The sequence below is a fragment of the Lissotriton helveticus genome, chromosome 1_1, assembly GCF_964261635.1.
Source record: "Lissotriton helveticus chromosome 1_1, aLisHel1.1, whole genome shotgun sequence".
NCBI lineage: Eukaryota > Metazoa > Chordata > Amphibia > Caudata > Salamandridae > Lissotriton > Lissotriton helveticus.
The window spans coordinates 1,659,905,919-1,659,932,953 of NC_136057.1; the positions used below are offsets into that span (position 1 = coordinate 1,659,905,919).

The window sequence follows — 27,035 nt, forward strand, 5'->3', positions numbered from 1 at the left end:
GCCAAGTGATTAAGGAAGATTATCGTGAGCAACGCCTTTAGAGTAATGGATAGTACAGGGAAAGGAAGTGATATTAAAATGATGAAGAGAGCTCATTATAAGAAATTATTATTTGGTTGTTGTGGCGTAGCACTATGTATTTTAGTGTGTTTATGTAGTTTATTAGCATGCATAGGATGGCTTATTCACGCCCTGCAGTTAGTACCTGTTCCTGCTTCTGCCCCTCTAAATCCCTCCACTACTGCTTCTCCGCATAAGTTTTACTCACTCCCAGATCACGAGCAAATGAGAAGAATGGAATATCTTAACAATTCGTTCATTCAACTGGTACACCAGCATCAATTGATAGTAAATGTTACTGATTGTTGGGTTTGTGGTCTCATACCACATAACACACAAAGAGGAATGCCGTATCTAGTCCTCCCCTTTTCATACGAAGGTTCTGCTTGGGCCTATCTGGCTATGTTTTCCAATGCATACCAGAATTTACTTCGATATCCTTCTGGTGGATCCTATAATGGTGGAGTGGATTTCAGTCACAGTTCCTTGATAAGGGGTATTGTAACGATGGCAAAGATTGCTGACATTATCAAGATTCCCAAAGACGAGAAGAGAGCATACGATGGGTGGAATATAACTCGTTATACTCTCAGCCTCACTGACAAGCTTAAGCAACAGAGTTCTATACCGATTTGGGTCCTACCCCAAAAAGGTCGTTTGTGCTTGCAAATTAATGGCCAGGATACCAAAACTAAGCAAGAGTGGAGCAATTGCTCCCATACTTATGTCTATACTTCTTCTACCCCCGCACCATTGGTGGCATCGCAATGTACATATTTTATTTGTCATGACAAAGCTTATACATGGCTTCCCACATACTTCTCGGGAACGTGTTATATAGCTTTTCTCCTTCCCCCTACATATACTGCCCCTGCTGATTATCATAAAAAGAGAGTCACTAGAGGAGTTGTAGATTCGGAAGATACAGCAGGTCAAGAAGGAGGGGATTTTCTGAAAGGGTTTCTTCCCTTTTGGGGTCCGATGGCCAATAGCAAAAATATCAGACAGTTGATCCGTGTGGTTGATGCCACAATAAATGTGACTTCTGGAGCATTAAAGAATTTGACTGCTGAGCTTCAGGCGGACCGACTTATGATTTTACAGAATAGAATGGTTTTAGACATAATTCTTGCGGATAAAGGTGGGGTCTGTAAACTGATTGGGTCTAGTTGTTGCATTTATATTCCTGACAATGCCCCTACAGTATACCAAGCCATCTCTAAGCTACATGTCATCTCGGAGTCTATTCACCAAGATACTGGAGATTGGTCTGTGATGGGATGGTTTTGGGCACTACTGTCCACTTGGGGATGGAAAGTGCTAACTTTCCTTGGAATGATTTTAGCACTCGTCTTTTCTTGTTGTCTTTGTCTACAGTGTGGTCCAGCCATTTGTGGACTCTGTGCCACGATCTGTGTCTCCAAACCAGAAGCACAGCAGACAGAACACATTAAGATGATGGTGCAACAACATCTCAGTGACCTCATGACCATTGATATCGTCTCAGACTAACATGGGTTCCTTTGTGCATTGCCTGAGTATGGCAAAAGGAGGGTCTGAGGTTACGTAGTTTTCGGCCTCGCTTCGCTACAGCTGCCATTTTGTGTTTAGTCGCCATTTTATGTTGCCTCACTCAGGCAGCACGGCTGCTGCTCCATGTTTTGCCCGTTAAAAAACAAACTTTGTCCTTGTGTGCGATACTGATGTCAGGGTCTGGCCGAGTTCGCAAAGCCATGTCTAGACTGATTAATCCATGTCTTACTCCACTGTTTGGGTCCCACCATTCTTCTCTACCTTATCTTATTTAACTGGCCTTCACTATTCTCTTCGTGTGTTCTCTTGTTACATAGCCCTTCTTTTGAAGCATTCTACATATGTTTTGCCACCTGCAAATTGAATTACGGGCACTAGTGTTGATTAACCTAAGGGGAGGAGAGCACACGGGGTCTGAAAGGAGGGTGTGTTTTAGACATCCGATAGCTTGTTTTCAAACTATTCCTATTTGTCAGTTTTTGTGTATATTGGGAGTTGCTATTGTAAACGTGTGCTGTATAAAAGACTGTGCGCCACGGATTGAAGTGGCAGTCTCTTGAGAACCTACCTGTGTGGTACTTCTTAGATAACTGTGCTTAGCTGCAGCTAATAAAACTACTTTTCTACGCCTAACAGAGTGTCTCGTGTCTCTGTCGGTCGAGGCAGGTGAACTCGGACATCTTAGGCGTGCCCTGCGCCGCCTGGCCCATAAGGTCAGGTTCTCCAACCCCAAAATATTTTGCTAAATATGTGTTGTTAAAACAATATGTATATCTGCAGGCTGAGTTTACCTCTAGAATGTATCCTCCTATTTGGCTACACACTGCAGCGCATTGTTATTTGGCCTTATATAGGTCTATGTATTCTCTGTGTAACCTCGTACCAATAAAACGCTGCACTGCTAAACAGTATTTACATATATGTGCTGTATATACCTAAAAAATGTATCAGCTACTGATCCCAATGTCTCCATACATTTCATTTCATGTACTGTTTCACCCTCAAAAACTGTTCCTGCTACTGATAATCATGCCTTCTTATGTTTCGCTCATGTACCACCAAAGTTTGGCCTCTATGTCTACCTCAATCTGTAAACCTATAACTACTACTATGCAATTTTTGTGACACTCTCTGTTTCCTTTGGATCACGTTTGTGCAATATAAAACTCTACAAATAAATAATAAATAAATGGCAAATAAGCTGCATGCCTCGTCAGTATACAAAGAACACAGCTCAATGAAGCATGGTTGTATTGTATCGCAACGCTGATAGGGACAACAAAGTCCATCGTGAGGCTCTGCTTCAGATGGAGGGATGATATACTACAAGGCAAGTTCTTTCATAGTGAAAATAGGCACTAAGCATTTAAACATCAGAGCGCCACTGTCAGATGGTGAGCTGCTGTCACTTGTAGCCTACAGGAGCACTACCAGGAGAGAGCATTCACTGATCAGTGCTTGGGGTCTAGAATTTACTAAAATATCTATTTGTCCATGGGGCAGGTTGCTTCATAAATCTACCTGTCCTGTAACAAAATCCACTTGTCCCTTTTGTGCCATGTAATGCGGCGACAAATTATGGCAGCAATCTCATGATAAAAGAGCTCTGAAATAGCCTCTCTGATTATGCGAGTGCTTCTTCCATAGTAGGGTTTGAATACTAGCAATTCCCTTATGTTGCCACATTTCCACAGATCTACCGACTGGGGCTGAAGTTAATGGCCTATTAACTTGCATATTTTAAGGGTTTTCACCAACTCTTCTCTACCGTATTCCGATACTGAGAAAGGCTGGAAATTTATTCCTGACAATGGTAGACATAAAACTTCTTCCAGGGTTGGGGAAAAAGTGGTTGGAGAGAAAGTGAACTTGCAAAGACTCAGGTTTTTGCATGAGCAAATCTACACCTGCATATTTGCTCATGCTAAAATCCAGTTCACAAATATTTTCTAGGAGTACAATTTCTTGGCCTACTTCTGTAAAGTCTTGTGAATTCACGAAAGCTGTATATCTGCACTTAATGCAAGGACTTGGGTGCACTTTTGAGGCTTTATTTAATAATCGGGCCCCTAAATAGGTCTGGTGTTAACTATGACCGGTCATGTTTATTAAAATTCTCTCTCAGTCTATCGGCTAGCTTCACTGTGGGTGACAGCATTCTGTTCTTTCACAAGGAGCATATTGACACAGTTGTTTTGTTCAGTGCCACGAACTACTGTGGCGATGTGTGCTTTTTGAGACAAAAACTATTTTTGCTTTTGCCAATGTTTGTTATAATTTTGAGGGCCCAGCAGCTCCCACACTAATAAGGTTTTACAAGAACCATGCCAAAACAAGTCACTCATCGAGCCGTCATCTTGTTGCATCGTAACCAGAACGCAGTAAGAAACAGATGCATACCCTCCTCTCCGGTAAGGAACGCAACACCTCCCCTGCGCTGTAGTAAGGAACCAATGCATCACCTCCCCCAAAGCAAGGAACTGACGCATCACCTTCCCTGCAACCCTTTTGCTTGTTTTGCATGACACATCTAAGGTACTTTGTTGGAAAAGTGTTGCATTTAACAACTTGCATTGAACTGAACTATTTCTACCATTTGAAAGCCTTATTTTAATTACTGTATTGTGGATGTTTGTCGTTTGGTCTCGTTTAGATAAAGGTTACTTATTTTTCTAAACTGGTGTGGTGTCCATTTGTAGTGTTTTCACTGTATTACTGTATGTGTTCACAAATGCTTTACACACTGCCTCTGAGATAAGCCCGTCTGCTAGTGCCAAGCTACCAATGGGGTGAGCAGAGGTTATTTTAGGAGTGAATCCCCCTTACCCTGACTAGAAGCAAGTGCCCCTATTTGGACAAAGGTACCTACCTCTGCCAACTAGAGAACCCCATTTCTAACAGTCAGTATAGTTTCACTTTAGTTACATCAGCACGAAGATGTATTTTTTCCAAATGTAATCAATAACAAATAAATAAGCATTTCAAGAATGCTGTATTCTTTTTCTTTCCTCAGGTAGGCTTGTTTTGTCATGCAAGGAAATCAATATGTATTCTTCAGAAGTTGTTACCCTCTTTCGCCACAAAGAAATTACTTGAAGTGTGTTTTCACTACTAGATGCAGATTCTGGTATACATGGAAAAGTAACAAACAGTTACTATCAGTCCATAACTCTGTTGGAACACAACCTCAAGGAAAATGTAAATGCAAAACATATTAATTCCATTAAAAGCAGCAAATCAAAAACAAGTCTTGCAAGAGAAGCACAAATGTTTTTAATCTTCCATTGAACCATACATTCATCCAATTATCCATCCATATATTCATTCCCATCATAAATCGAATTGATACATAAACTTAAAATGCTGCATGAATCTGTGCACCTTTGTATCTCGCTGAATGTTTTACAGCTCTGTTATATGTTAAGAGATGTTTACGATTGATATAATAAAATCAAGAATGAAAAAATCTCACCTCTGTCTCCCACTTGCCGCTTCACCCACTGTGCCATGGCAGCCACGCTCTCAGTTTTGGTAACATCCAGGATGACCGTCTGCAGCCTCTGGGAGGTGGCCTCTTGCAGCTGCTCCGCCCCCTTCGGTGTCAGACACGCCGCCAGGACTCGGAGGCCACGCTGGTCCAGACATCGCGCCAGCAGGTTCCCAAAGCCAGAGTCGCAGCCGGTGATTAGAACATACTTATCCTGGAGGTTTGGTACTGTCGGCCTCTCCCAGTACCAGCGGAGGAGAAAGTAGAGGCCAAAAAGAGCCACCAGGTACAACCACATCGTACACCCTCAGCTTCTGACTGCATTGGAAACAAGTAATGGCAAGCTAATAATAGTGCACTCAAAACGTGCAAGTCACTGCCCGCCACTGAGAAGACTCACAAGGAGAGACACAACTTCTATGATGGTTTAGCCAAGACATAACCCTTTATCTTTATTCACACAGCATCAATTCAGTGAGAAATGAGAACCACACCTAAGCAGACATAATAGTTATAAGAATACAGGTCATAAGATCAGCAAAAGAGCTCAAAGAATGGACAAGCAATACAACAATGGTCTCGACTCTCCACCACAGTTCATCACTCCTAAAGCATAGTGCCAGAAGATCCCTATTCCTTATCCATCTCCCATGCCGTCACCCAAAGACATCCCAGGCTTCATAGGCAACCATACCTTAGATGCATCGTCCCCTCCATCTCACAGAGGGATAGGCAATACCCTCAGTTCAATACCAACACAAACAGCAGCACTGTACAGTGCTCCGACCCTGCCGGGGTACCTGTCACCAGGCAAATCCTCCCAACATTTTCAACTCCAGGCATCCTGGGGTAGGGCAGGAAGGTCCAGGACCACTAGCAGGTATGCCCCCCTCCTGTCTGCCCAGTGCCCTCACAAATCACCACCCCTCCATGGAGTCAGCTCAGTAAATCAGTCAACATTTTTGAGTAGCCCCCTTTTTCTGCTGCTAGCAATTCCGCCTTCCAGGAGTGGGTGGATGTCTGCTCCAGTATGCTGGATGCTGGTGCCCAATGGGGAGAAAAAGAGGCTAACCCTCGCATCTCAATGATTTTAAAGCTCCAGTCCCAGGCATCTCTCGATGACGTCACGTGACCTCTTTGTAGCAAAACACAGAGGGGGCTCCACCCACCTTGGCTCCTGCCAATGGGCAGCTAATGGTGCCCATTCGCTATTTGCAGAGGGTGTCTGGCCATTCTTGTAATATGTTCACATTTCATGCTAACAACCGTTGTGAGTATTTAGATTTGCTTTGCAACACAGCTGCTTAGAAATTAAATATTTTAGACTGGCGTTTTAAAGGACTGGGCAGTGGGGGTCTGATTCAGACATGGTTAAATGTACATGTTCTTTTTGTAAGTTTACTCTTTTTCACTATTCACAAACAAATGATGGAACAGTAAGTTTACGATATTGGAGATTCCACAGTCGGGGAAGAGAGATCTCTGCAAATAAAAATATGGAACAGGCCTATCTTTTTATGTGCAAAGTTCTCTGTCCTGACTGTGGAGTTTCAGTCGTTGTAAACTTACTATTGCATCATTTTTGGATTAGCAAAAAAGAGTAAACTTACACAACAACTTAAGTTTACCTTTGTGAATTGGGCCCTGGATTTGTATGGGTCAGTTGCCCCACAGTGGGGTAACAAAGCCCTCCAGCCCCCATGCTCCACTGTGTACTGGCGGCGGGGCTCTAGCCTAAGAGCTACCGACTGAGTTCGGAGCGTGGGGTACCCCCTCCATGTAGATTGCAGGGGGAGCCTCAAGTTTCGTTGTGCCACTGATGCCCCACTGAGTGTTTTAACTGAAATCTTACAGGGTAAAACTACGGACATGCTTATTACTCTAAAAATGTAACGATTGTCATAGAAAATACGCAGTACAGTCTGTCCAATCGAACCAGAGAAAGGGTCGACCTGCACCAGAGAATAAGCCCATCTGCATCAGAGAAATCCATAAACTATGTTACTGAGCAAGCCCAACTTTACAGAGAAAGAAGTTTTCCCATGCGTGTCCTCTCTCTGAGATTTCTTCAAGCATCACCCTGCTTATGCATACCATACCACAATAAAATCACCTCAGTTATCCTCGCATACAACATGGAAATGCTTCCCCACATAGGATAAAAACAAAGAAAACAACCTTTCAACCACACAACGCACAAAATGTAGCATGCTGCCAAAATAGGCCTGCAATGGAAACAAGAAGGTGATAGATGCAGTGCATGAATTAATCTCAGCCACTGGCAACCGCTAGGGCCGCATCCCAGGTCATCATTTTTCACCCACAATGCCACCTTGTGTGTCCCCTGCACACTGTCCCTGGAACCAGGCTATACCTGGTTGATGAGTCCCAACTAGGGTGAAACTGGTCCTAGGTTGCTTGTGTTTGGTTGAGGGAGGACATGGCATGGCAGTTTGGGGTGGACTGTTCTTATTGGAGTAGGGTCAAGACTGATTTGCATATGGCTGGGTCCAAATGGAAGTGGCATGGTGAGCAAAATAACGATGGACTGGAATGAGGCCCCAAGTGTTTACCAGCAAGGGGTTAATTCAAGCATTCAATCCATCACTTTTTTGTATGCTAAAATAGCCATTACTTGAGCACCCGACATATGGGTTGCCTGCACTATACAAATGTTGCAGTAGAGTACAATACAGTATCAAGTGAAATATATATTAAGCAATCGTACATGACCTGTAGCAATAGGTCTTAAATGAGGTTGAGGAGACATGTCCAGCAACTTCAGCCTGCGTCCAAAGGTGGCAGATAATATTTGTCACAGGTGTCTATGGAAACCAGGCTCTGTGAAGCACAGTTAGGATTTACTGACATATTTTTGCATACTACACAATGCTCATTGCATAGAATTTCCTCAAAGGTGGTCATGGCAATCTGCCTAGTGGCAGGCCATGCTACATAATGCAAAAAGCTTTACAGATTTTTGAGCAAAACCTTTACTGGAGACCCCTAAATCCCACATATATGAACTCAGTAAAGTGTCCTCTTGAGCCCCAAATGTAGTGCTGTCATCCTCACAGATAAAGTCACTGATGATGTTATCAATCACATCTTTCCTATCAGAAAAGAGCATTAGTGACATCCTGGCTGAACAGGGAAACCAAAAGCAGCCCAGGCAAAAGTTCTCAAACCAGCCCCACTCCCTTCATCTCCTTGTGCAGTCTGTTTCCTACCATCCATTCTTTCTATCTCCTTTTCGATCACTTTCTCTCTTCTGTCTATTTCCCTCCATCTTTTTCTCTTCTCTTTTGAAGCCCCACCGCCTGCTGCAGAGACCCTTGGCCTTCAAATTTGGGTCCAAGGGCTCCAGCCCACCAGGGAAATGCCCGGTGGAATATAAGGCTTGCCTGGCCCTGATGTTAATATGCCTCCTAGCCACGTAGCAAGGTCTCCCACGCAGTCGCGGCCCATGCAGGTAAGACCTGTAAAGCGGTGGAGCCGGGGGATGGGGGGGGATTTTGACAGACGAGTGGAAATTAATTATTTATTTAATTTTCCCCCGAGGTCGTCTGTCGAATCCCTCCCACCCGGCCCCACCACTGTCCGCTCTTACCTGCACGGGCCACGGCTGCTCCCTTGTGCTCTTTTCTTTCCTCTCGCTAGGTTTTGATAGGAGGGAAATAGCCACAAGAGAACCAACATTGCTGATTAAGCCACAGGAAGTGGAACCAAGCTTTTGGAAATAGAATAGGTTTTACTATGTCCAATCCTCTCCCCAAAATTCCAGCAATGGCAAAAGCAATTGTCTTGGGTTTTGGAGCGATTGGCAAAAACATGTACAGAAAGATACATCTTACATAGAAGCACTAGCATAAACTGTAATGTATTCAAAATGATGTACATTTGTGCCTTTGCTCCACCATACATTTACTGCCTTCAATTTACCATGGATTACCACCATCATGTCATGGCCAGCATTGTACCAGAAATTACCACCATTGTGCCTGGGCCTCCACATTGCCGGGGATCACCATCATGGAGATAGGCCCACCATTTTACCAGGAATTACCATTATTATTCAGGGACTGGCATGTTACCAGGGGTTACCACTTTTGTACCAGAAAGTTGTGATAGATTACCACTGTTGGACCAAGGCCTGCATTTTACCAGGAATTACCTCCTTTGGGCCAGTGTCTCAGATTGCCAGGAATTTCCACTTTTGTGCCTGGTAAAGCATTTCAGGAGTGGGGCCGAAAGCAAAACACAGGGTGCTCATGCATACACATCATTACTGTAGCATTGGTAGCATGGGCCATAATGTATGCAAGGAAAATAGGACCCTTGCCCACCAGTTGGGTAGAAAAAGACAAGTATAATTGGGAAGCAATGGGCCACTCCACACCTGGGCTCCAATGCAACTGCTGTGCTGTTGATTGCTACACCCTTGATACACACAGACACACATTCTTTCTCTCTCTTTAGAAACGTACCTTTCTCCCTGACTCTGGCTGCAGTGCTGCTTTTACAGGCCTGTTTTTCTCCTCTCGTTTCCTGGTTGCCGCCGGTCCTGATCAGCACTGGGGACCGCTTCAGGCAGCTTGAGAGAGGAGAGAACAAGTCATTTTCACGGCGCATTGGGCACACTTGTCGAAACATTTACTGGGGGCCTCGCATAGCCCCTAACCTCGATGGGCCAGTTTATACTACCAGGGCCTTACAAATATTTCTATAAACCAGACTCTCTTCCTTTCAGATAGTCTTGTATTTTTAGCAATTTTTTAAGTGAGATGAAAAAGATGGAGGCTCCAAGAGGAGCATTGCCAGAGAAGCTTAAATAGAAATCAGTTTAAAGAGACGTACCCTGTGTAAATAAAAGCCTCGATGAAAATATGTAATTTAATGTACTGTGCTTTACACAACGTGGCACTGAGCAGTATTTGGGTGCCAGTATACGGTTTCTTTTAGGTCATCCAGACATTTCACACAACAGCCAACAAATTTACCTAAAACAAGCCAGACAAGACCTATTGGTTCGCAAATTTTGGGGGAGAGTGTAATCTGCTTAACTTTAAAACTAGGGCTCCCGGTTTTATGGTATTTTTTTTTTTAACATTTCCGTCTATATCCATATTTTTCTTTTTTGCCATTTTATCTGTATTTATCCATATGTAATTAGTGTTTTGCGGATAAATTAAGTCGTAAAACTGTACATTTCCATATTTATTTAACTGATAGACACACAGTCATACTTTGATGTCTGTCGTGTTCTAGCTATTTAAGCTGCCAAATATTACATAACAATACATCCACTGGTAAATATTAGTATTATACCACAAATGTAAGTCGACATATACCATTATTTGAAGAAATGTCATCCTTCTTTTTAACTTCCCATGATGTCCGTCTGCTCAGCTGTTGGGCTATAATTCATGACAGATAGCACGGAGAGTCACTTAAAAGAAGCCCCGTTTTCTGTATTTATCCACTTTTAAAAATAAATGCACACAGAAAACATATTGCTTTCTGTCTGTATTTATCTGTAAAAAATCCAGCAAAAACAGAAAACCGGGTTCCTCATTTATGACCTACTGTGAGGAATTTGGACTGCCTTCAGCTTTGACTTCAAGAGCTTTCAATCATGTGCCATTGGATCCACCCATTCGCATCGTAAGCTCACCCAGTGGCGTAGCTGGTGGGGGCAGCACTCTTTTTGGGGCGGAGTAGGTTAGCTAGTCGTGTCTGTCGACTATCACTACCCAGCCCGAGAACAAGTCGTCTGTGGAGTGGAATTTATCACCCACCCCTATATTTGAGGACCATGTTCAGTGTCTAATTAAAAGATGTGTGCGTAGCAGGCATATCCCATGAAAATCGTATCTGTAGGGAACCCCGGGAACTTTCCAGGTACTTCCCAGCTGCCAATGATTCAGTTCATATTTCTAGTCCAGTCCACAGAACCTTGTTTAATGATTTTTGCATTGTTGCTTGCAATTTGTGGCTTCATTTTACAAAAATGCCCCGTCTACCAATTGTTTGCTTGGTTATTATAAAATCTCCAATTGTTTTGAGCGGAAGAGGCATTTCTCTGTAATAATAAGAGATTCCAATATGTGTTGGACATGATAGTATCTAACTTTCATGCACAGGGCCTGACTAGGAACCCAAAGCAGCGCTGGCAAATTTTGACAGACCAGCCCCCGTACAGTGAATAGTGAGAGCAGAGATTGAGACTGACCACTACAAGGAGGGTTTGGGCAGAAATGGTGCATTCTGCAACATATGTTTCATGATAAATTCAATTGTATTAACTTTTAAAGCATAGTAAATGATGACCTTAGAGTTCACCAGATTCAATAGTCTTTGTTGGGCTTCCTCAATGATTCCCTCACTATCACCTTTGAACAGTGCTTAGCACCTTTCCATAGCCCCTCTATCACACGTATTTCATTTGTTTTATAGCACCTCTCATACCAGTGTAGGGTGTCGGAGCACTTTACATCACACACAAATACAGAGTCAAAGAAAGAAACATGTTTAATTTAGTATATAGAATATGTTAAAAAGACAAAGGGAAAGTGTACGATTCACATGTCATCCATACTGGCCTTGTGTGGAGAAGCACAAACCCAGGATTCAGAACATAACACAGTGGTTAGGGTTGGCTTTCATATTAAGAATGTATTTCTACCCAAACAAACCCTTTTTAGCAACATTAGGATAATGAAAGGGTAAGAAAAATCTGTTTCTAACCTGTACCATGTAGTTTGCATGTAGCCCTTTGAAGACACTTCAAACTTATGAACTGCACAATAACAAAAGGGTCTTTGTGATAAGAGAAATTTATCAAGCAATGGAAAAGCCAAGAGGTCTTCGCTACAAGAGCTATTTGCTTTGTCAATATTTTGTAGCTATGGTGAACAGCACGGCGCCTAAAAGAAATAAAACAGCACTATGATGTGGCCAGCACAGCTGCATCAAAGGGCTTTTAATTTTTTTTTTGTGCCGTGTACTCCCCCGAGGCAACATAGAGGGAGGGAAGGAGAGAAGGACAGGACAATACGGGATGAGGGAGTACATGGGCAGCCGAAGGTAGACGAGGAGACAAGCATACAGACAACAGAGGGTGGGTGGGTGTTCAAGTAGATGGACAATGTCTCAAGCAGATGAATAAGCAGAGAGACAAGAGAGGGTCAGCAGGAAGGGATGGGGCAACTACTCGAACAACAGAGAGTATGTGCTAAGGGGGCCACTAAACTGATAACGGAGAGTGGGTAGAGATTTGTGGGCAAACACATGGACTATACACTGCAGATGTACACAAGGGACACAGGTGAAAAACATGCACTCTTGTAGAGTGCCTAAAGAAAAAGGTAGCGCCTGAAAAAATTGAGCACAAGTAGTGCATCCATGCTGCAGGGGAAGGACAAACATACAAAGAGGAAGTTAACTGACGAAAAGGAAGGAGACTAATGAAAGTGACAATGAACCCAACCAATGGTAAGCACAGGCCTTCATCTAAGCCCCCTGCAAGATAACAAAATGTTGCAACAGACAATACATGCTCTGTCATAGACGAGACCTAGAAAGGAGATAACTAATCAGTCTGCCTTCGCTCCTTTCAGTGACTCTCCACCTGAATTTGCTTTCTCAGTCCTTCCCTTCTAATCCTCTTATAATCCCAAAGTTCTTGATTCTACTACCTCTCCTTATGCCTTAACCTTTAGAAAGTCCTTTCTCTCATATCTTTGCTCAGATCTTTCTTGAAGTTGTACTCCTTGCGTTATCTCTCCCTGCTTCTTTTCCGTCTCTTATTTCTCTCTTTAATGTTCTCTTCATTCTCTTTCTCCTTGCCTCTCACCAGTCCTTCACCCCCTGCATCCAGTTTCAATTATTTTACTCTTGTTGCTTCTCTTTTCCCATAGGTATATTGCCCTCACTCTTTTAACCTCTCCTACTTCCCTTTTCACATCTTCCCCTATCCCTCACCCACGTCCTTGTTAGGTCTCGCCTGGCGACGCAGCACGAAAGCGCTGTCGCCAGAGAGATCTATTGTTGCTGACTTGCCTCAGAAGGGAGACAGGAGATGGGCACGCGCAGGGCGAAAGGAGGTCGTGAACACGCACGTACAGCCACACGGTGTGAACATCTCATGTCTTCCTTCCATCGTCGCAATCCTCATGCAACATCACTTTCACTTTTCTTTATGCGCACGCGCGCTCACTTTAACATAATGACCAGTTACACGGTACCCTCTGGCCCCCACGGGGCTTTAAAATAAACTAGCCCCATCGTTGGAGCGGCCCGCAACGGCAGGTCCGCTCAAGAAATAAACACTGTGTCTTCATCGGCACAATCACTGTTGAAACGGAGAATCCCCCACTCACCCGGTCTGCGGGGGGAACTCCTCCTCTGGTGCCATCCTCCTGAACGGCGGCTGGCTGCGGCGCGCTTCCGAAGCACTCCAGCTCCTCTGTACTTCTGCCAGCACGACGCGGGGCTCTCTCCTCAGTCATGGGAGCCCCGCACTGCTATCCGCCGCTCTTCCCTGGGCCCCCTCCTGGGACCCGGGACCCGGGACTTGAGCTCCCACACTTCCTCTCTGGCACCAGGGCTCCCTTTTCATCACGGGAGCCCCGGAAGGGGACAAGGGACAGGCGCTGCCTGCACCGGCCATTTCTCTCCTCGCTGGCTCTCTACTTCTTTGCCTAGTTCCCCTTCCTGGGACCGGGACTCCATGTGGAGCCTGCGAGTCTCCGAGCAGCTTCTCCGGCTGGTGGGATTTCCTCTCCCTGCCCCACCTGCATTTTTTTTTTGTTGCTTTGTTGCTCACGTCAGCAGACGGGCACTTCAGGGCAGCCCAACGCTTGTTTTTAAAGTTGTACCATTTCCATAATTACTAACCATTACGCTAAAGTAGAAGTGCGGGCCAAACAGAATTGAAGAACCCAAGAAAAAGCCATCTGACGAAATAAAGAAATAAAATTCCGATAACAAATTCCGAATGCAGGCTTTAAAAATGCAGGATGTGTGCGCTCCTCCGAGAAATGAAATGAAATGAAATGTATATTTGTAGTGCGCGATTGCTGCCCTGAGGCGTCCAAGCGCTAGCGGCAAGTATGATTTGCTTAACAGAAGGAGGTCGCTGAGGAATTAATGAGGAGCATTAAAAAGGAAAGTCTTCAGCTGTTTCCGAAAGGAGGAAAGGTTAGGGTTGGACCTGAGTTGAAGGGGAAGTGAGTTCCGTAGCTTGGCGGCATTATGAGTGAACATCCTGCCGCCAGCTCTTGCCTTTTTTATTCTAGGGACTATAGCCATAAACGCCTGGCTAGAACGAAGATGTCTACTAGGATGATACTGTGTTATTAGATCACGGACGATAGCCGGTCCTGTGTCCCAGAAGGCTTGGTGGGATATACACATAGCCTTAAAGGCAATTCTTTGTCGTACTGGTAGCCAGTGCAGACTGCTCAGTCCAGGTTTGGCTGACAGTCTGCACGGCAGCTGGAGCAATGTGCGGGCTGCGCAGTTTTGCACTGTCTGTAACTTACGCAGTGTGTATTCAGGGACACCGAGATAAAGGACATTGCTAAAGTCCAAACGGGACTGAATCAGACCCTGAATGGCCACCTGCTTTGCCTCCATAGGCAGAAGAGGAAGAACTTTCTTCAACATCCTAAGGAGACCAAAGCAGGTAGTCGAAAGTTTTGTAGCATGGATATTAAAAGATAGAGCTTTGTCCAGCCAGACCCCAAGGCTCTTTATGTTGTCCTTGGGGGTTGGAGGGGTGCTTAGGCATGGGGGCCACAGGGAGTTGAAAAATTTGGGGTTCGTGGGACCCAGGAGCATCAGCTCCGTTTTGTCCCCATTAAGTTTGAGGGAGGACGAAGGTGGGATCTGCAGTCGCCATTTCACAAACAACAGAGTGCAGCACGCTATTTAAGAGGCAAAATAAATACCGCTTTTTCGCACGCTGGCCCCTTAGAAAGAAATATTAACCATGAGAAAGTGAGCTCTGTTCCAATGCTAATTAAATAATGTATACATCACGGTTTTCCGCAGAGATCCCTCAACTACGTTACAAAGAGCAATGAAGCAATGCATTAGTTGTACGATCCCGCCCAGACAGCTGGGGCTTCATTAGACAGCCACAAGCACATACATGCAAGCACTAGGGAAGGCTGATGACCGTAGTCCAGAACACGCCTCGCTGTGAACAACCTGCCAGGAGTCTGCACCGTCGGCAGCCTCACCTAATAAGCATTTGGAGTCAAAGAGGTCTCACACTTGTGAAAGTTGGACCTATTGACGATGTAAATGACAATCTGTGTCACTTATGTGTTTATTTGGGGTTTTTTGCGGGAGAGTTATTATTTACAGAAAATAAGTACACGTTCTCCTGTAGCATTTATGTAGTGATATTGTACACTAAATATGGAACGACTGTGTGTGCTATATTGTGACAAAAAATGTATTTATTTCCACTAAATGTTAACCAATCTGCACCACTCATATTTATTAGGCTACTAAAGCACAAAGGCTAAGAAATATGTTTTAGCTCATATTTTTGTGAGGAATCATAAACTTAGGGCACTGCTCGCTGCAGTAAGCATGGCATAGTTGCACAATTGTCAATGAAAACTTATTTATTCGCCTTGCCTGTAAAAATGGGCATAGTTTATAGTCTGGAGAGGTTGCGGCTGAAGTCCCGCTAGGGCAGATAATCCTTGGACTGCTACTTGCTGCCGCCTTTAGGAGCCATCATGATAGGGACAAGCTACGGACAGCTTTATGGAGAGAAAGGGTGACCTGCTTGGGCTTCTGTCAGATGCAGGAAACTCAAGTAAGCAACTGGAGCTGGAAGATGAAACGCAAGCCAAAGTGTAAAACAACAGGGACGCTAATCATCCCAGCTCCTGTTGGAGGACACGGCCCCAGCTGTACTCGACAAGCATTTGCAATGCAATAGGTCTCGCATTTACGCGAGTTTGAGCTATTGGTATTGTAAATGACAATGCCTTTTTAAAGTTTTGGTTTTTAAAACATACATAAAAAGCATTGTCATTTACAATGGCAATAGCTTAAACTCGCGTAAATGTGAGAACTATTGCATTGCAAATGCTTGTTTTCTCTTCCTTACACCCCACAAACCAACCCCATTATTTCAGGTTTCTCCCACCCCACCTACGCTCTGCTTTCCCCATCTCCGTCTCCTTCTATTCTTTTCAGCACTGCCAATGCTGCTCTCGCCTCAGGCTCTTTCTACGTCTCCTCCTTTCTCTTCATCTCACCTTAGTACCCTCTTCTATTATCAACTCTTCAGTCACCCAGAAGAGGATTTCCAGTATATACACCCCTCTTGGCACAAGGAGAATCAAGTCTGACCATAACCGGCCAACTACACGACATGTTAGTCAGAGCTTTACTCAAGAACTCACGTGTAACTGATTGTGCCCCAGCATAGCTTAATTGTCAGTGACAAAATAGAATGGGGCATCTAGAGCTGGGGGCAAGGATAAGCAAGAGTCGGTCCTGGCCTGCAGCTGCATACCATCTTCACTGCAAAGGCCATGCAAGCTTGTCTCATGACACACATACATCCTCATTTAGATTTCGTCTGACATGCCACAGCTTTGCCAAGGGCTTTAGGACACCAGTACTGAACAGAAATGTTGTTGTGTGGATGCTGGCATGAGTCCCCCGGCCATGGTGGTGCATTCATGCTGATTCCTGTGGCGCTCTCCATTCTGCAAAGGCCCAGAACTAGCCTTGCTCTGATCATCAAAATGCTCTTTTTATGAATGTTACAGGGGAAGGTGAACCACAAGAACAAAGTGAGCCAGAGAAATTAAGAGCCCTGACATGAGTCGTGACATAAAAAACAATATCATGCTGCGACGGACGAAGTAGCTGGGAGAGTGAGCGGGAATGATACAGCCGTTTAGAGGATGCATGGTGGGCCAACTCATTGGTGGATATGGGCATGCTGTGACAGTCTGGTGCTTCAGATAGGCAGGTTGTCAATCTACCACGGGCAACACTACTCACTTTTCCCCAGCCTTACCTGCTTTTCACACCAGCAAGTCAAACTAAAACCCCTCTTCCATGACATGTCTTTGCTCCTCTTGATCATTCTTTTCTTTCCTATATCTCTCGTTTTCCATGCCAAATTTCCTGTTGTTTCTCACTAACATTTTCCTCACCAAGCGGTCCCTGTATCCCTCTCTGCCTTGTCTCTTCCTCACCATTGTCAATCTTACTCCACCCTGCCTCTTCTTTTTTAACCCTACCACACCTATGCCTCTCCAGTTTATCTGACCTCTCGCCCTGACTCACTCCATGGTCTGGAGAAGTGAATCACTCAAAGCTTGGCTTATTTTTCAATTTAGGATCAAAAGGACCTTGGGCTGTGCGTGAGCAAGTCGTCTGGTTTGACCCAGGCTCAAGCATTTAGGAAAAGGAATGTCACTTGCATGGTATATGGGCGTGAATCCCCACCCGAAGGGCCTACCTGAGTGTATATCTGGTATCTGGCCTATTTTGTCCCTAAAGACAACGTCAATCTAGCTTGAGCACAGAGGCCTAGACTTATGGCGACTATGATAGAAATGGAAAACCAAGCATCCCTTCAAGCTGGACAAAGGACTACTGCTGTTGTCATGGTTATAGCGCATAAAGTGTGTGTTTCTCTGTGTGTCTGTAGGACATGGTCAGTAGTAAGGTTGAGTGTGATGAGTGTGAATACTGGAGCCAGTGGATCCATTTTGCATGCCTCTGCTTTGCATAACACATGATAGGCTTTGTGTACAGTTTTCTGAGGAAGTGGAAAGGTATTTTACTGTGGCTAGAAGGTGGAGAGTCAGACATTGAAGTAAGTAGGACGGTGACAGGGCTACCTTTAGACATTCCATGAGGAAGTTTTGTTAGCTGGGGGATGCATATTAGTTCTTTCTGAGCATTGCCATTTAGCTGATAGAAGGGGTGAAGGGTGGGAGTGGAGTGTTTATTGTGTTAGGAGAGGAGGTTTCTAAATCAGACCTGTTCTTTTGTTTGCCCCCAATTACTGCGTTAGAGGCAGACAACAGCCAAGTGCAGAAGCCTTACACTTCTTGGTGCTTCTGTTGTGAGTGCTCCAGTCTGGAGACAGCCCAGTTCTACATCACTCTACACAAAGGCTGTATTGGAGAGCATCCTGAGAAGGGCACTTGAAAGGAGAGCCATCCTAAACCAGTTCTGAAGTTTAGATAGTGGATCTACATCCCGTCTAGAAGTTGTGTATAAAAATGGGAATTAAACCTCCTCACTTTGTTCCACTTCCAAGTCCTTCAACACCAAGATGGGAGTGCTCTGCAGAGTTCACATAGGCCTGCTGTGTGACCAGGGGCAGTGTCTACTCGACAGCCCATTTCCCATGGCTGGTGTCTGCTCAAAAGCCAGTTTTCCAGAGGAGAGAAGACATCACCTGAAGTTTGCACTTTCTGCTGGAGAGGAAGAGTGTCTGCCTGAATGCCTAGAAGCATGCCTGCTGAAATGGTGTTGAGACTGGCTACTCCATCCCCTGGCGACAAAAGTAGGCAGGGTACACCCTTGTTGTAAATTCCTGCTTGCTGAGAAGGGCAAGAAATGTGCCTGGTCCTGCCAGGTAAGAGACGGTCCAGGGGGATAAACCTAGTGCATTCCCTGGTCTGTGGGACAGTCAAAACAAGCAGACTACTGAGAGTGGATAGGAGCACTCCATGTTGCAAAGGATGCCTTTAGAAAATCTGCCTTTTCTGTGTGGTCACCCTGTTTTTCTCACCTTTGCTGGAACCTATATGTTTGCTGATATTAGACCTCTGTGCACTTTAACCACTGGTAAACAATGGCAAATCATCTGTGCTCCCCCTTAAATATGGTTGAATTGGCATATTCATGATTGTTATAATTAACTAACATATATGTCCCTAATATGTGGGCCTGTAAGTTAAATGCCACTGGTATACTGCAGCCCCTATTGTGACAACCACTACAATGACAGTGTAAAACATGGCTTCAGACCTACCATTGTAGCCTGATTTGGCAGTTTAAACACTTCAATCAGAGCTGTCAAAATAATCCATTTTGACAGGTCAAAACCTTAGTTTTAAATATTAATACATCACCACTATATAAGCCTTGTACTACACAAAACAGGCAGCATGGTATTTAAGAGTAGGACATGTAGAAATTTAAAGTTAACATACAATCACAGTGACTAGCCCCCAAAACTTATTTTTTTCATTGTGCCATGCCTACCTGTCCACGGTAGAAAACCAGAGTACAGATTAAAATGCTAATACTGCATCTCGGGAACGGGACCAGTTAGAAAAACAATTAAACAACTATTTGTAATAACTATGAACAATCCAATTCAATGGTGAAGTCAGTTTTTAATATACATTAAAGAAAGGTTACTTTTAGCAAGTAAACTTTTCCTTCCTGGAGGCTAAGATGCATTTGCTCTCAAACTTCTCTCAGCCAGGGATTACCATTTGAATAGGTTTGATAAGGCTGTGAAATGCCTGCCAGGAGCAATCAATAGTCCGACCTGAATGGGTAGCGATGACTCCTCTGAACCTCCCAGAAAACTCCTCCTTTTTGACACTACAGTGTCAAAGACTGCTTGACCGTTCTGCTGGGTTTTACATAGAAGACTAAGGGCACACTTGAAAGGACGGGAACAGGATTGTAAGACAGTTCTCATGTATCCGCTGGTTTGTGATAAACCCTATTTTTGTCTACCAGACATTGGTCTCTGGGTTTATTGTAGGTACAGTAGGTGATTCTAACTGAATTTTAGAGTTAGATGTGGGAAGACACTAGGATTACCATAGAACACTTCTCACACACACCTCCATCACTCATAGCCCACGTTCAGTGCAGCCTAAGTCTTTCACCATCTTGAAAATACCCAAAGTGGTTTGGGATGGCCCCGGAAACTTTTAACTCATTGGTTAGGGCATGTTCAGGAGTCATTCCCACCCACTAAATTATGCCAGGCATAAATGTGGCAACTCCAGAAACCCACTTCAGAACACTGCTGGATGTGAGAATGAATAGAAGAGGGCTGGACCTGTTCTCTGTGCCCTCAGAGGTGCCTGCTCCCTCTTGCACCCAGCACAAAGCAGTGGACTCCAAGGTTCAGTTGGCTGACCTTGATGTTTAAGCTACAGGGATAGTACAAGCTACAACAGGTCTTTCATACTGTGCACGCAGCTGACCAGTGGCAAATGGACCTGCACTTGACCCTGCTGTTAGCATATACCTGATACCCTATGAGCTTTAGAAGTGTAAATATGTTGTCGATTTGGATTTAAGGACTAAGTCAGAAGTTAAAATCTTTGATCAGGATGAACCTGATTGTTGTATCGGTCCCATGCTCCCTCAAGGTCATCGTCAAATTGAGCCTAGGTCCTGGTCTACTGTGACTATCAGTGGCACCTTGTGCTTCTTGGCTCTATTCCTGTTTACAATTTTAAAAAGTCATATATTTGGCACCCCTTAATGATTTTTTGTCATTTTGGTTAATCCGGTTGCTAAAGTTTACTTTCTTTTGAGTCTGAGATTTTTATTGTTTTGCATTTCGACTTTGTTACTGTTTTGGTACTGCATAAATACTTTACACATTGCCCTAAGTAAAACCTGTCTGCTCTATGCCAGAGTTACCAGCTTGCTGAGCTCAGGTTAATTTAATGACTTTGAGCGTTGTAGCCACCCACCACAACTAATAATCCAATGATTTACAATCTCCCTGATCTGTCAAAAGTGTCTCTTGGCATGAACTGATTTATGAGTGCCTGACTGGTCTGCATCTTCTGATGTGACTGACTGGCCTTGTGTAGGGCCCAGACCCACTTTGTGGCCGAAGTGGAAACGCACATCGTGGCCTACAGAGCAGCCGCTAAAGCTGTCCTCGCTCACAGAAGGACTAAGAGGTTGCCGGATACATTCCGAGGGAGCATTACAAACAGCTGCCTGTCGATTTGACCACCAAGGGTAGGAAACTTGAACCGAAGTGAATTGTGGGTACATTTGATGTGTGGAGGATACTAGAGACTGTACCTGTGCCTGACTCATGCCTTTGCGTGCACCACTAGGGGAGAACCAGCCATCAAGGAATCCTCCGGGTGAGTGCAGCGCAGAAGGTGCTCGCGGGTGTAGTGCCACAAGGGGAAGGTTTCACCAGGGTCACTGTATGTTGAAATGCGTACTCTTCAGTACTGCTGTGTGATTAAAAGTACTTTCTTTTGCTGAAAGTTAAGCACTGGGCTGAACATATTGTTGGGTTGGTTGGTTGAGTTCTGAGTTAATGCACCCCCTCATTGTCTCCTAATTCCCCGTTGTTTTTCAAACGCTGACACTAATGGAAGAGTGACCAACTCACTCACTGGTATGTGCAATGGATGCAAAACAATATAACAACACCCAGAATGCTTTAGATTATCAAACGGAATATAATGACCTAGAGTGTGAGCATCATTTTGAGAGTGCAGCATGGGCTACACAGTGTGCGCTTGGGCACCTTGCACTGCAGTCCTTGTGAAGGTCTTGAGGGGCAACATGATTGGCTGTTATCTCGGTTAGCACTCACTCTCGGATTAATTGTCAAAGAGCCTCGATGGACACAGGCAGTAATCAGAGGAGTACATCCCCTGCCTGTTCGTTTGGTGTGAGCGGGAGATGCTACCAAGTGACTTCAGGATGGTGAGAACTTTAGGCAAACCTGTTTTTTTACCCACATGAGTCCATGATGCAGTGTGTTTTTGCTTAAAAAGCAAGGACCGGCTGTGGGCATTACACATGACAGGTAACCACTTGTCAGTTGCATGTGCGTGAATACCCTGCTGCTCCCGTGCTACATCATCTCTGACTGAAAATGATGAGAAAAGCGTGGGAAGCTGCAACGTACTGGTTTGCCTAAAAGTGTCCACAAAGGATTTAGGCACTTCTGCGGCGGTTAAACAGGCTGTGATTTCATCTCTCACTGATGCCTGAGGACAATATACCAAGTGCAAACTATTAGCTCAGAGCAGAGGTCTCCAACCTTTTTAGGTCGAGCATTCGAGACCTCTTGTATATTCTTTAGTATATACGTATTAGTGTATGTACTTTGTGGGCTCTGGAGATCAGCCCTAGGACTTGTCTGCTTCCGCTTAGGGACTTTTTTTCTGTTCAACTGCCTCTATTTAACCGTCTTGATAGAAAACGACCAGTAGAGGTCAGTAAAATACCAGAATCACTTTAGCATTCGCTAGATTCCAGTCCATAGAAATTGTCTTTCATGAGCACCCGTAAACAATAATATTGTTTTTAAATCGTGTATTTTCCATTATATGACCACTGACAGCCCTGATTTCATATTAAAAACAGAGCCTTGGACTATTCTATTTCCAGCTGAAAGGCAATATTTCTCTCCATGTGCTCCCATACCTGGCGTGTCACACATTTTGTGCTTACTTTCCCTCCAGGTTAAAGAACATTAGAGGTTTCAGCACCCAGACCAATGTGCTGCATAGCTAAATACATATAAGGTTCCAAAGGCGAGACCCATTGCATTGCAAATGCTTGTTTATGATAGGAGCTACTTACGTTAAATGAAAATCATTCAGAGGTACTAATATTATTAATGTTGTAATAGTGACCACATCAGATACAATTACATTAATGGCCACCATATGCAAGATGCGACGAGGGATTATCACCTCGGGTCATCAGTCATAGTTGACAACAGTAATGTAAAAAACGGGTTTGTGGAATACCAGTACATGGGTAATACATTGCACCCGTAGCCGCAATGCTCCTGGCACCAAAGTCAAAATATTAATAATAAATATCCCCAACACCGCATGATTTGTCAGTAAAATATCAGCTTTAAATATATCGTGGAAATTTAACCATTTTTCTCCGAACACCAGCCTATAAGTTCTTAGAATTAGTGCATTTTTGGCTCAAATATAAGTTTTCAATGTTGGTATACATATATTAATTGAACCAAACTAAAGCTTCTAAGTTAGTAGGCTGGGTTGCACACAGGAGAGCTACTTATAGGTAGCTAGAGAGCTACCGGTAGCTCACGAGCCACTTACTCATTGGAGAAGCCTGGCTAAGAGAATGTGTGTTTACATCGAGTACTTCTATTGGAGAGGAGAAGCGAACGAGAATGTAAAGATAAAAGTCAGACCTCGACATCATTCATGCATGACCAACCTTTTGCCGCCATGTCCTCCCCCCCCCCACCTCCCTCTCTGTCCCCTCCTGGCCTTGCCTCGCTTACCTCTGCCTCCTGAGCAGACGCAGTGCTTGTTGGGAATGTCCGAATCAAGGGTAAAACGACAGAGTTCTGGCTGGAACGGAAGGCGTCCTTCCCGCTGGTGCTTCTGTTCGCAGATGACCTCGTCCTCCCGCGCTCGGTGGGGTGAGAGGAGGCAGCGGACTTATCAGCGCTCAGGAGAGGTCCTGGAAGATGGAGTCAGTCAGCTCAGTTGGCGGCCTATAGGTCAGTCATCTCCCCGCTCATAGGCGAGAGGAAGCAAACTCTAGGCGTGGCAGGGGCCTAAGTATCATTAGAGCAGCAGATGCAGTTATTTATGGTTGTCAAGTGAACAGTATTTTACCAACAGGGCCACTGTGTTTTATTCTTATATAAAAAGATCATTACACAAACAGAGTTCTCGAGGATCCGGGGCTATGCGTGAGTGGATTATCCAGTCCTGGTTTTACTTTGCATTTTGAGACTTGAATGAATGAAATTAACTTATAAACTGCCCTTTTACCCGGGGGCGTCTTGGCTTCACCAGCTAGCCTGAACACATGACTAGTGCATGCTTCAAGATTGAGTAGCCATGCTTTTAGAGACTTTAAAAAAGCAGAACGATCTTCCATTCCAAGGCCTGTAGGTCAGATGGCATAGTGTTCCAAAGTTTGGTCATATGATAAGAGAAGTATCTGCCCCCCCCCCCCCCCCCCCCGCAGCAACTAATCTTGACTCTAGGAATAGTCATGTGTCATATAGTCCTTTGTCGCACATTATAAAACCAGGACTGCAGATCTCAGAATACAGTATAACATTATCCACTTTAGTGATACAATCCATCGTGCCAAAATGACGGTGTAACCACGGGTCAGGCTAATCTACAATAAAGCCCATTAACATAAATGACCAAATTTCTCTCAGGCGCCGGTAAAGGATGTAATTACTCCTGGGGTAAAAGTTCTGAAGAAGATGGCCTCTACATTCACAGCTTCAGTTATAAGGTCACTTTGTGACAAAATGGCTGCTACGGTGAAGTCAGAAGCATCAGTCTCCACTATAAATGGAAGAGCGATATTGGGATGATCCGATACCAGTGCTGAGGTAAAGACTGCTTTTAAATTTTAAAATGATTCTTTCTTCCCGCTGAGTGCCACAGGCGACTGATAGACCCTCTTGGACAGTTCTGTGATAAGCTTAAAAATGTCAGAAACATTGTGGGCAAAATATCTGTAAAAATTGGCAAAGTTCATAAAATGTTGAATGTCCTTGATGTTATGAGGTTAACTCCTTCCCTGTGGGGCTAATTCCCCCGCTGTGATGGGGGGCGCGCACAGCACCCGGTGCTCGTGACGAGCTCAGCTCGTCACGCAGCACGGTGGTGCTGTGCTCATGACGAGCTGAGCTTGTCACGGCCACACCCGTTTCCTTAGAACGTTCAGCACAGCAGTGGAATTAGCCCTGCGTGTGAGTGTTGCGGCCGTTATGACGAGCTCATCTCGTCATGAGCCACGGTGGCCATGTGCTCGTCACGAGCATGGGAGTGGTTGAGGTAATTCCAACACTGCTAGAGTGCAATGATGCACTTCTCTAGCTTTGCATGACAGCAATGTTGACATAGTTTTTGGAAGACTTCCTTCACATGCACTTGTGTTGCTCTAGGGTTTTGGGAATAACAGTGGCATCCAAATAAATAATGACGAAAGTGTCCATGATGTCTGAGAATACTAAATGCTGTAAGGCTGCTTGAGCATTACACAATCTGAAAGGCATTACTGAATACTAAAATTGCCCTTACAGGGTGTTGCATACCCCTTTTTAATTATAATTTAATTAAGACTTAAGCTGCCATAAACTAATTCATTTGAACAGAAATAAGAGGAAAGAAGTATACATTACAAATCACAGTGGTATTGAATTCCAGTATTTGTTGCAGGGTCAATACTCTCCATTAGGTTTTGAGATGGTAAACATAGGGGCTTCTGCAGATGAGGTGGAAAAAAGTGTTAATCCCATCTCCTTATTGTCTTCCAAATAGGCGTTTAGGACGTGATATTCTTTGACATTGTGTGTGGGTCAATACGACCATGTATTATAGACAATTAAACCACTTCGCTTGTGAGTGAGTACCTTGTCGACCCCTTTAATACCGAAGACATCTGTAAATGATTTACTGGTATCCCCAGGTCAACTAAAAAAAAGTATGGGAGTGATCACTCACATTACAGAGTTATCAATGTTCCAGAGAATAGTCTGAATAAAACACTACACAACTAATTAAGGATTGTGCACTAGTAACCAGCTGGCCTAGTACTGAAGGAAATAAGGGAGCATTGATGATATCATATAATAATTCTTCCATATGTTCTGAATGGATCACTGTCATCAGAGACCCGATATCCCAACATACATCTCATAATGTCAGTGTATTACCATTAATATTCCAAAGGCTAACCTACTTTTGAGCATTTAATTGTAATTGATTGTGGTTGCTGAAAAACACCACCCCATAAAACATGCCTAGGCCCCAGGGTCTACTAATGAAATACAGGATGAAGAACCTTATTAAAAAAGTGAACTTTATCATTGACAGATCTGAAAGAGCATTATTGAATCAGACTTTATCTTGTCAGGTAAGTCCAAGTCGATCCATTTCCCACCAATAAAGGGCAATTATAGGCAAAATGACCTAAACTCCTGCAATACAAGCAAAGCAACATCACATGAGCCATACTTTGTAAATGATTTACATTACTTAGCTAATGACCTGACAAACGTCCATGATTACCAAACGTGAGGAACCCGATGCAAACCCTAATCCTTCACCATGGGTCATTACAAGTCACTAGACAACATACAGCACCTGCTAAAGACCTTAAACTGGAAAAAGAAAAGGGAGGAGACTAATGTTATATCCAATTAAATACATCCAGGAAATCCAAAGGAAAAATGAAGAAGATTTATTCTTATAAGAAGAACAACACCATAGATCCAACAGGTGTCTCTCTTGGTCAGCCTCCACTCAATGACTGAGGACAAAATCCTGTAAGAGAGCAAGATTCCACGTTGCAAGGTAACATAACATAATGAAAGATGCAGGCTAAATTAAAGCAAGCTAAATTAAAGCAATGTAACTACTATACATTAAAGCAAAATAAACGACTATACATGTAAAGAATATAACACATCTCCCTTCCTATAGTAATGCAAAAATAAAGACAATTAAGTAATATAATTTTCAAGTTACTTAGGTCTGAATTTCTGTCTAGAACAGGTGACACTATTCGAAGAATTGGAAGTAAGATTGTTGTCATTAGCTCCCTCAACAGGTACCTTACAAGGAGAACTGTGCATAGTATCAAGAATCAACTTATCTTTTAAAACTGGTTCAACTTGTGAAGAAAAGTTTAGTGCAGATGAATCACAAGGATCATTTGAACAATCGTCTTGAGAATGAGAATCAAATGACACCTCCTTGAATGGAAAACTCATACCATCAGAGCAACTTGAAACTTGAGAATGCTTAGTTTGATTATTGCAATCAATATTCTTCACCCGGGCCACATTCCTCTTGCTCCACCATTTCCCACCAAAAACCATGACAGTGTGTGTTAATTTTGACAACAACAGTCTCTGGATAGAATTTAGAACCTCTAACTTTAAATGGTCTCCTTATGCGAACTTTGTCACCAA

The 27,035-nt window shown here is 43.9% G+C and overlaps 1 protein-coding gene across 1 annotated transcript in view; it reads right to left on the bottom strand.

The window, feature by feature from the left end:
• Positions 1 to 23,499, bottom strand: part of LOC144830131 (17-beta-hydroxysteroid dehydrogenase type 6-like) — a 58,110-nt gene extending 34,611 nt beyond the window's left edge. Inside the window, exons 1-3 of the mRNA XM_078688885.1 lie at positions 23,367 to 23,499; positions 9,568 to 9,674; positions 5,066 to 5,398 (exon numbers count right to left, since the gene is read on the bottom strand). Of these exons, the coding sequence (XP_078545011.1) occupies positions 5,066 to 5,378 (313 nt within the window). The 5' untranslated portion in view covers positions 5,379 to 5,398; positions 9,568 to 9,674; positions 23,367 to 23,499. The remainder of the gene's footprint in view (positions 1 to 5,065; positions 5,399 to 9,567; positions 9,675 to 23,366) is intronic.
• Between the last annotated feature and the right edge of the window lie 3,536 nt (positions 23,500 to 27,035).